The 10,837-nt window shown below is 38.6% G+C and overlaps 1 protein-coding gene and 1 long non-coding RNA gene across 2 annotated transcripts in view; one reads left to right on the top strand and one right to left on the bottom strand.

The window, feature by feature from the left end:
• Positions 1-1,211: 1,211 nt before the first annotated feature.
• The window catches only part of LOC100743784 (palmitoleoyl-protein carboxylesterase NOTUM), a 32,011-nt gene continuing 22,385 nt past the window's right edge, over positions 1,212-10,837 (bottom strand). The window contains exons 2-8 of the mRNA XM_012383381.3: positions 6,133-6,499; positions 5,728-5,788; positions 5,378-5,601; positions 4,989-5,198; positions 4,325-4,601; positions 3,298-3,611; positions 1,212-2,758 (exon numbers count right to left, since the gene is read on the bottom strand). Coding sequence (XP_012238804.1) covers positions 2,421-2,758; positions 3,298-3,611; positions 4,325-4,601; positions 4,989-5,198; positions 5,378-5,601; positions 5,728-5,788; positions 6,133-6,499 — 1,791 coding nt within the window. The 3' untranslated portion in view covers positions 1,212-2,420. The remainder of the gene's footprint in view (positions 2,759-3,297; positions 3,612-4,324; positions 4,602-4,988; positions 5,199-5,377; positions 5,602-5,727; positions 5,789-6,132; positions 6,500-10,837) is intronic.
• Positions 2,735-3,028, top strand: LOC117151441. The gene is made up of 2 exons (XR_004461367.1): positions 2,735-2,890; positions 2,980-3,028. It is a non-coding gene; the product is annotated as an uncharacterized LOC117151441 (long non-coding RNA).

The following is a 10,837-nucleotide window of genomic DNA, read 5'->3' as shown; positions in this document are numbered from 1 at the left end:
CCCGCCGGCATTAAACACCATTTCCTGCGTATGCCGTGGAATATATAGTTTCGAGACAACGACTACGGAGGGAGGGCGAACAGATCGGAGAGTACGCGCCGGGCACCAAGCATCGACGGATCCCGGTTCACCGGGGTTTGGGGACGGATTCTGATTCTACATTGAATTATCACCCTCGCTCGTGGCTGAACAAGCGGGGAGGAAGGGACGGCAGTCGTGAGAGCTAACAGGATGATGATTAGGTACAGGTGCAGCCAACGAGGCGACTCGATTTATCGTTACTCCGCGTTCGATGATGTTTACCGAGTACCGACTATGTATCCTTGGTGTGTATATTCAAGCCATAGGCTTCTCTCGAAACTGTTTATCATTCGCGGTATGTGTTTTTCGAATAATTTTGGACGAACGGGAGGATTCGATTTAGTGGAAATTAATTTTTTTTTTTGGATTGTATTCATTGGTGTAGAATGTTTGACATAGAATTACAGATATTGTTATATGATCAGGCAATATCATGTTTTGCCTGCGCTGTTCCGATTATACGTAAATAGTTTAGTATTTCGTAGTAATATACACACGAATGGTTAAATAGTTTATTCATTTGTTCGATAGTGTGAATTTTAGAAAATTAAACGTGTTGTAAAATTGTGTAGTCAATGAATTAGATTCTCTGACACGTTTTTATCGAAATTCTGTCTTCCTTAATAATTAGGAGGTAGTACATGTATTCTGCTACTTTTTACGTAAACTTTGATTATAATTTAATTATGCATTATTGACTTTTTTCATACTAGAGTTCATTAAAATATCTTCAACAAATGACTTGAAATATTACCTAAAAATATATATATATATATGTGTGTCTATATTTTAAGCTCTTGTCAAAGAACAAAAACGCGAATGCAATTCGATGTGAAAATTCTATTTCTACCATTCAGCCATGTCGATGTTCTACATACAAAGAAACGAAGCGATTGATTAAATGGTACACGCAATAAAATAAAAAAAACTCTATAACTCGTTTAGTATAACAGATATACAATTTATTTACAGTCTCACGCGAGTACAAAATAACAATGATTTGTATGACGGACGCAAATGTGAGGACAAAGCGTCGAAGAGGATTGATATCGATTGCAACGCGCGAAAAATAAATTAAACGCTTAGAAGAATTCTTCTCGTCTTGATCGTCGCATTTCTTTCTCTCGCTCTAAATAAATAATTAGTTAATCCTACAGAGAAGTATGTATATTACAGTGCCCGGGTACAATTAGATACAATGACCCGCGGCTTCTTTCTATGCGCACGCGCGCGTACGCGTTAACCCAACTCCTTAATTACTCTTATCGCGTTAAACTCTTCTAATCGGCGTTTACAGTACAGAGAAGGACGTTAATACGATTTGATTCGTTGAGGTAGATAATTTAATCAGTCTATGAAGCTGCTTTGTCGGTCGGTTTGCTCGTTATTGGCATCAATTCGCAAAATTCGGTTCCGGCGCATTCTATTGAGTCGAGCTGAACGTTAACTTCCAGTTGAGCCCTAGCTGGACATTGAATGCGGCACGACCATAAGCCGGCAGTATTAATACTGAGCGTCTCCAGTTCGAACTTCTTCGGTATACGTGTAACTGTCGGAAATTGTATTACTTAGTTCGTTCGAGCTTTCACAAAAGTTCTTCGATCTTGATCAGTCTATCAATAGTATACAAACAACTTTACTTAATTTATCATACCAGAAACTACAATTCGAAAGATCATTCTGCGAATATGTTGCTTTCTATCTGACCAGGTACAAACGTTGAAGAGGGAAGGATGTTTTGGTAAATTGAACGTCAAGCCTCATGGCTGATCAGCGATTGCGTCACCGCGAAGGCGAGTGAATTAATTCGTAACATGATTATATGCCCGTTTACTTTACCTACAACCTATCAAATAAATTAAATTACTCGGCTACTCGCGAGGTTGGTGTGAATTACACGCTTCACACGCAAGAACGAACGACGAAAATTGTTTAAAGAAATTGTCGTTGAATTGAGTAACTTGCTGGAAGATGAATTCGACCATAAAATATAATCGACTCGATTCCTCTAACGAAAATTCTAGGTATTTCATGGAAACTCTAACGAATACATATGTACAATTTAATGATTTCAAATTTAATGATGTCAAAATTGTTTCAAGAGTCTGAAAAAATTCAAACAAAAAACTATGCTCTCCTCTAGAGACGCATTAAATGCCTTGTTTCCTTTCAGTCTCTTCTTTTCTAAAAAAGATTCCCAAGGAAATATTCATCTTTATCGAACAATGAAAGAAAATGACGGTCGATGAAAGTACAAATTAAAGTCTTATTTTTTTCTCCATCAACATCGTCATTTTCTATTGTTCTTCTTATGGAATGTATCTTCTTAATGCGACGAGTTAGTTCGCTCGTTGCGTAAGAAGATTTAACAGTTCGTCGTGATCCATACTGTTCAACGTTTGTATATCGATACCCAACGCGTTCGCCACGCTCTTCATATCGAGGCCGAAGCTCTTCAACAGTTCGATGAAGTCCATTTCCTCGCCGGTGAACGGGTTGTGCAGCTTTGGGCAGCTGTGATTACACTGCGGCCAAGTGCAACGTTCGATTAACCGGAAGTGGCAGCCCTGGACACACTTCCGTTTGCCAGATGGTATCACCGAGCGCTGCGGTCTGGTACCGTTGAACATGCCTGTATGGTTGCTGTCGTTGTTCTGCTTGTTACCCTTCCGACGACCTAGAATTTCAACGAATTTCAGATGATCCATTTCTTCAAATATGTACATTCTTCGACGAATACGATAAAAGAAATAGATAACGGAGAAAATGTAAAGCGTGTTCGGATTAAATAATCTGAAAACATTTTCACGTAAGAAGCTAATATGTTTGGGAGAGATATGTTAATAATTTTGTTCAAACATAGAATTTTTACCCCATAAAAAATTAATTTGTTAGCAGGGTTTTGTCAATAAAGTAGTGGCAAAGTGATTTTGTAGATTGAAAAATGTTACCCGTTCTAATTAAAGTAGCATGGATTGCAAAAATAAATATCTCAACGATTGTAAAGAACTACAGGACGAGGTTACTTCAAAATAATTATTAAAAGGATTATGCAGAAGTTATAAAAAGTTATAAAACCAAAAGAAATATCAAAGATATAATCTAATATTTTGCATCCATAATTTCTCACTTAGTAATTCTTATCTATTCATCTAGACACGGAATCATAATTGTATTCATATTTGATGTATATGTATATATTATATAATAATTTACCTGTAGATTTTCTGCGCTCATGTTTCTCCTTCTTCATCTTCGATATCTTATTTCTGTCCCTGCGTTTGCCTTTGTGCTTCCGTCTCTTCCTCTTTTTGTTCTCCCTGTCCTGCATCAGGGCGTTAGACGAAATCTTCCTCTCGATCGATTTACCGATCATCGACGATCTGACTTTTTGCAACTCCGCCATGAAGTCGCTCTTTCCGCTTCTTCCCGGTTCAAACGAAGTTCCGTTTCCCTTCGTCAGACCGGATCGCAGTAGCTTCCGCAATGACTTCGCGCACGGCTGGTTCGTCTCAATTGGCGAACGAGTGCTGTAATTAACAGGGACGAAGTCAGTTCGCTGCCAGTTTCGCGTTGAAGTAAGTGAAACGGCGGAAAATGAAAGAAGAAGCGTTTTGTGTAACTTTTGTTAGAAAGTACAATATACAACAACCTGGCTTTTGTTGTTCAGTATTTTGTAATATGATGATGTAAATTACAACATGTATTACACAACTCGACTTTTGTTTATTAATTTAAAATTGTTATATGGAATAGGATTTATGAATAAGTAGAAAAAGATGAAAAAATATGCAGGATATACATAAGTTAAATGCAAGATAAAAAATATACAAATTAAAATACACTGTTCAGAATTACTACAAGGTCGTTTACTTTAATTTTCAGTGTCTATATATTCTATTTTTGATAATTGTTTTAAAGACAATTTTTATTACAATTTCATCTCATTTTAATAACATGCCAATCTCCTTTTCTGTCAAGCTGATAGGACTCCTTTACTTTTGTTTGCTTAATTAATACACTAAAATCGTTCGTAATAGCGACCTCTTAATTATTCTACATAATGTTAAAAGATGAAGCAAACCTTGAATGTGTGTATTCATAAAAATATTCATAAAAATAACTTACATAAACATATACAATCAAATAATATAGTACAATTTAATTTATACAGAATACTTCGTTACTTTTTGTATTTTGTATTCTTGGAAAAATTAGTTTTGCAAAAAGACTTGATACTCACTCGTTTCGACGGTTTCCAATCGGTATTTGCTCCCAACAGTGCAACGCCTGTGCCAAGGAAATCTCATCTATTTTCACCAACTGCCAATCTCTTTTCGTCAGAACGCTATGACTAATACAACTCGGGGCAAAGACCGCGCTAACGTTTTCAAATGTCTGTCGCAGACTGTCACCCATCTTGTGTATATAATCCCATTGTTGCTTAGTCACCGGTGCACCCACGTTATCCGCCGACATCTGCGCCTCATCAAACAGCCATTGGAAGACGAACAGCGGCGCTACGAATTTGAAAATGAAAAATAAACATTTTCATCTATTAATTATTTTACACCGAAATTTTGTCGTATATTTTATATTAAGTTTGACGCGCAACTTCTTCCCTCTGAAGGTCTCAACATGACAAATTTGGAAGAAAAAAGGCCTTTGAATTTTTGAGAACAAATATTTTTCTCACTCAATTGGTTTGCAGTGAAATTTGCTTAATGATTAGCCTTTTTGTCAAATATTTTATATTATACTCGAAACAAGCATCGCGTCTTCGTCTTAGAATCGTCGATTCAGCAAATTTAAAGGAAAATACAGTTCGATCTGAAATGGTCCTCTGAGACGGCGAAATAATAAAATATACTAAATAGAATAAACAGGTAAAATGGAAGTTGCTTTACCAGTCAACGTTGGATATAGTCTGTAGCCAAAGTAGCACCTCCACGGTTCGTTTGGGTACTTATTGACACAATTGTGCGGCATTCGAGCCTTCCAAAGTTCCATCCCCTTGTGAACAACGTCAACTGGTGACAAACCGTTTGGTGAATAGGGAGCCCTGTCGAGAAACCAGCCCGAATCCGACACACCTCTTATCGCGATATGTTTCAATCCTGCGATTCGTCGTAGTAAACATTTAAATAAAAAATTTCAATTAACGCATATAAATAATATTTAATATTTTTATTCGCAAATTTAATGATCTAATAGATCTTTCAAATCAACATGGACCCGTATTTATTATAATATTGCATGAAGTTCTAAAAAATAGAAAAGAAAAAATGTAACTCACCCAGATTGTGATGAACTAAGCTGTGCACGTGATTCAAATTCAACATGACACCGGTTCCACCAGCGCTACTACCAGCCAAGAGAAGGGAGCTTGCATTCTCAAGTCCAAGAGGAATTAGATCCCGCACCACTTGCAGTACAATCTCTGCACCCATGAAGGAAAACATGTCATTCGGTAAAGCTCTAGTACCGCTCCAACTGTCACTCGTGCAATAAGGGACGAATCTAGAGATACAAGGAAATCTAGTTATGAAAATTTGATGATTACGTATCTTCAAAAATCGTTCAATATCGTAAGAAAATTTTAATCCATTTGAGAACAAAAATATGGTCAAGATGGACAATACCTACACGTGATTCGCATTCCACCAGTACGGATTCTCTTCCGGATTAGCTGATAACAAGCCACCAACTGCAACAAATTAAAGAAATTTTTCTGTTATAGTTCTTAAAATTTTATAACTTTGATTTTAATTTTTCTTCTATCCATAAGTACACGAACGATCTGAAAAAGAACGCCCTCTTACTTATTCGAACCTCTCTCCCATTTTAACTATATCCACTGAACCTTATTGTGTGTTGCTCGAGAGAAATCGAACCCCCCGAGCAATGCGACATGTTGTCACGTGTCGCGAAACTCGTTAAACAGCCGACAGACAGCAGGGAGAAGATTGCGGAACGGCGCGGCGTTCCATTGCAAACGTTAGAAAGTGTCGAGTTAGGTGAACATACGACTTTCCAACGGAAGCTACTCACCGTCGCGTGTCTCAGGCCACTGAGTCGACGTCATCAGATGCCTCAGCCTGAGCCACCTGTTTCTGCAGCTCTTATGGTCGTAGCAGTACCAGCCACCTTCTAAAAAGATGATCCACCTCTTGGAACCATGCGACTTTCTCAGGTAAAACCCTGACTGGGATCCGTCGTTGCATGTGATCGACCTGTTGCTGAGGTAAACCCTCTTTAGGCCTCTCTGCTCTTCTAAACCGTATTTCTCCAAAATCTTGATTAATTTCTGGATCGTGTTGCTCTGGATCGTTGCCGTGCTAGAAGACACGGAAACGGTGTTCGTCGGTTTCTCTTCGGCGGCTATCGTCAGCATAAGAGCCGTTAGGCACACTGAGATCTGAAATCGATGGGAAATATTCGTGGTACAATACTTTCACTACGCGTAGCTATGTTTTAAACAAATCTTGCTACTTGATGTAATTTTTTACATTGCTGAAGTTTGTGAAAGAATTTGTGGATTATGAGAGCGTAAGTTTGTGCAGTTGATGGGTTTGCTGCTTTGGTGTTAACACGGTACTTTTTTAGAGTATACATAACCAATTACAAGTTCAAGCATATGCTGGTTTTCTCCAAACGAGCTTTGGAAATTTTTGGGAAAAATATTTCTATGTATCGATGGCTTTATCTTTTTCGGTAATTTCCATTTGGAAAGTCCTATATCATGTTTGATCCGCTTAGAAGTTAGCTGGAGCAACTCCTTGTCCCAAAATTTTCTTAATTTTAGTACAGCAATACGCGATAAGTATTCAATTTGTGAATTTAACATTTTAACATTTTTTAAAGTTAAAAAGGAATCTAATTCCCAAGTTATTGATTTCAATGGAATTGATTAGTTTCACTGAATTATCCTGCAACAAAATGAACCCAACTATGAAAATTAAATATATTTTACTTATTTATTCTCATTGGTGCACTTCATATAGCAAATTTGATTTTAAAACGGGAAGGTTACTAGTAGAATTAATTAGTTAAAACACAGTAGTACAAAATTTTCATTATCGAAAATAAAATAGAGTCACGTAATTTATAAAAAGCTCTTTTCTGGACTGAACAATTTTAAATTTTATTCCTAACACGTTTATGCTGAAAAAATTCCAATCTCGAGCACGTGGTCGGAAATCAAATTAACAAGATAAAGGACGAGAATCCCGTTTCGCGAGACCGCGTTATAAACTGGAAACTCCGGCTGAGTACGTTAATCACCGCACCGTATAGTCTATGATAATGAGCCAACGGAGATACTGTGGCTGAGTGAGCAGAAACTGCAAGCGAAGGAGATAAGCTCTTCATCGTCGGTCTCCCACGTAGTTCGAAAATGACCATTATTCAACCTGTTAGGCAAATACATCTTACGATGGGGTAAACAGGCTACCTGTTCCAACCACTTTGATCCCCTTGGCGAACGAAGGACGTGCCGTCATGTCGAAGAATTCATGCCAGTGGCTTTAATACGTTAGCTTGATGAATCTTAACTAGATTCTCATTATGATGATAGTAATGCATTAATATTTTTTGCTTCCATGGCTGCCTTGCATGTATAGAAAGCATCATGTAGATACTTTACCCTGCTACATTTTTTGCTCACTTCTGACTCAACCATATTTCTTAAGTAAAAATTATCTCAAGTTTAAACAAGATATGAAAAAATTCTTAACATTTCGATTTTATATTTTTTGAGTTACATATACATATTATCGTCTTTACATACTGTCATTGTATATGAGCAATTTTATTTTTAAATAAATTTAATCATCATATATGAATGTAAACTTCATTTCAATCGGCTCTTCTCTTCGTTATTAACAAATTCGACACTCATGACAATGATCCAGCCTCCGCTGGGTAAGGATTGTTAAAAATTCTTTCATACTTTCTTCAAATTTATAAACTTTTTATAGGAAGAAAAATACGACTGAAAAATATAGATGTAAAAATATAGTTGAAGTGGAAATAACCTAAAGATTGTAGTCAAACTAAAGTTTCAAGCAAACTGGCAATGCAACATCCTTGCAATTTAGTATCTATAGTAACTATGCAATTCGGCACGGGTTTATATTCTTAACGACAGAACGTACACGAGCGTAAAATACTGGAATCTTATGCTCGTGGATCGTTAGAAATATAAATTTGCACCTGTCAAGGATAAAAATCACGCAGCGTCACGACTATCACGAGTAGAAAATCGCAGTGTAACGTCGCGACTCGTCGCCATCGCTCGTCTAGTCGTCTGCATCGGGCTGTTAACTATAACGACTATTTCCAACCATCTCTTGAATTTCACCTATACACTAATATACATATACTAATCTTTACCTCGTTCGCAACATTCCTGAGAGACCAAGCGCAACAATTTCAAATCGGCCAATTTCCCTCCCCTTTCTTGATCCCCTCCTTTACACAAGCCTGTAATTTCTCCGTCGACAGGGATTTTCACCGTGAGGGCATAGAAAGCAATAACAACGTCGGAACAGCGCGGTAACAAACGAGCAGCAGGCCCCGGGAATAATTTAAAAGGAGGAAACGTCGTTTCTTCACGGCGCCACTCGCTCCTTCTCCTTCTTTCTCTTGCTCTCCATTACTATAGAGAATATAACTCGTGCGTTTCACCACAACCCCTCCTTCAATCTCTATCTTTCTTTCTCTTTCTCTTTTACATACGGGGTGTCCCAGTAATCATGAGACGATCGGCAAGGTAGCGATTTTACAGGAAGAAATAAATAGAAAGTACAGAATAACAATTTTTCATACGGTACTTTGTTTTCTGCGAAATTGAATATGAAGATTTGTTTAGTGTACGTGAACTTGGCTAATTGCTACCTACGCACGAGTAAACTACCAGCAAGAGGTTATTTTTCGTGCGAAAATAAGCTAAAAATGTAAGGTAAAATTTGTCTGTTTGAAGTCTTGTTTACAAGGGTTCGAGCGTGTTTAGTTAAAAACCCAGCACAGCCGTGCTTACTTCATAAATTTTCAAATTTTATCTGTTTGAGAACAGGCCGACCTAGGAAAATATCGTATTCCACATTTTCGACTTATTTTCGCATGTAGAATAAACTCCTGTCAATTATTCACTCCTGCCCTGTCTGCAATGAGAAAAGTTAAAGTATACTTGACAACTTTTCAAACCCAATTTTCTCCAGAACGAAGCATCAGATTTATTTTACATTTTCAACTTATTTTTTCGTGTAAAATAGCCTCCTTGCTGATTGTTTCATAATTAGCGGGATACCCTGTATAACACGCACGTGTATACAGTTGCTTTGTCTGGCTCTTTCTCTCTGTTGGTCTCAGCGTCCCAGCCCAGCAACTCTATCGCGATGTCGGCTACTTAGGATCAAGTTCCAGGTTGCAGAACGGTAGCCGACGGCGGAAACACCTCGGAAACAGAAGCTCGTTCTGGCGGCCAGAGCCAGATGAAAGGGAGCCGCCCAGCTATGGACGATGGAAAGGAGAAACGTTGTTGCGACGCAATTATGATCGGGCATAATGGGCCGCGAACACCGGATCGGCTTTGGAGCACGTATCGAAACACACCGCTGTCGAGAAAGAGCTCCTTTCAGTACGACCATGAAGCGAAGTACATTTCGAAGATACTTTCGACCTTATCCGAGAAAAAAAAGTTGTAAATTGTACTTTTATTTCTTTCATTACTATCATTATTATTATTTTTATTGTAATCAGCATCCTTGTTTCGAAAAGGCATAAGCTAAATCGATGAAAAGGACTTATCAAACAAAATCGCATCTTTTTCTCGTAAAATTCGTTATCGAAGCTAAACCTGAATGGACACCCTAGTCGCTCACGAACCTCGCGTCGTTAATTACGCTCCAAGTGGCCTCCACTCGCCGAGGGAGAATATATCAAAGTTCCGTTAACCAAGACTAATCCGTGCCGTGTCGTCGTGGAAGCGGACGAACCAAGTCGTAAATATCATTTACACGGGACCAGGAAAGCCGGAAGGTTCGTTCATCTTCGACCTGAGCAACGTTTCACAGTTCGATGACGCTGGAAATCGCGGAAACACTGTCGCCAGTCCCACTGTGGGGAAAATTTCCCTTCTACCGAGGAGAATCGATCCCTGGAAGGCTGGAACGCGATCGCCGTTCGCTTTCAGACGATTTTACGAGCAGGTTCTGCCTGAAGCGCCGCTGAGAAACCGCGACGAATCTGAACTTTCGGGCAGATCGTAAATAAAATTCACGAGCCTGGACCCTCCCACGCTTTGCGTAACCACTTTATTATGCTGTAAATCAAGCTGTCCGTGCGCACGAACGCCCTTTACCGACGGCCCTTTGCCTCGTGTCTCTGAAAAATCTCGTGAACAAAAAAGGGGAGCAAGAGAGAAAATCTTCACTGTTGTGGTGCACTCCTTTCGCTAAAAACCATAGTGACACGTAAATTTCCGGTCGTGTCACTTTAGTTTGCCGATCCTGTGTCCACACTATTAGTTTTGGACGGTTTAGTGTGGCCGTCCGTGAACGTTACGAGCGTACGCTTATAAAAGGGTGGTGCAAAGGGTTGTAGTGTTGCAGTAGCATAGGTTTCGGTTTATGGTTTTTAGTCCTTTTTGTTCTGTTTTTCGTTGCGTGTATAAGGGTTTATTATACGACGTATTCGATATGAATAATGTGAATAATATGAATATACGATGAATTTCTTACTTGAATTTATCGAT

This window comes from Bombus impatiens, unplaced genomic scaffold, assembly GCF_000188095.3.
Source record: "Bombus impatiens unplaced genomic scaffold, BIMP_2.2 scf_0216, whole genome shotgun sequence".
Lineage (NCBI taxonomy): Eukaryota > Metazoa > Arthropoda > Insecta > Hymenoptera > Apidae > Bombus > Bombus impatiens.
This window is presented reverse-complemented; position numbering and strand designations above follow the sequence as displayed.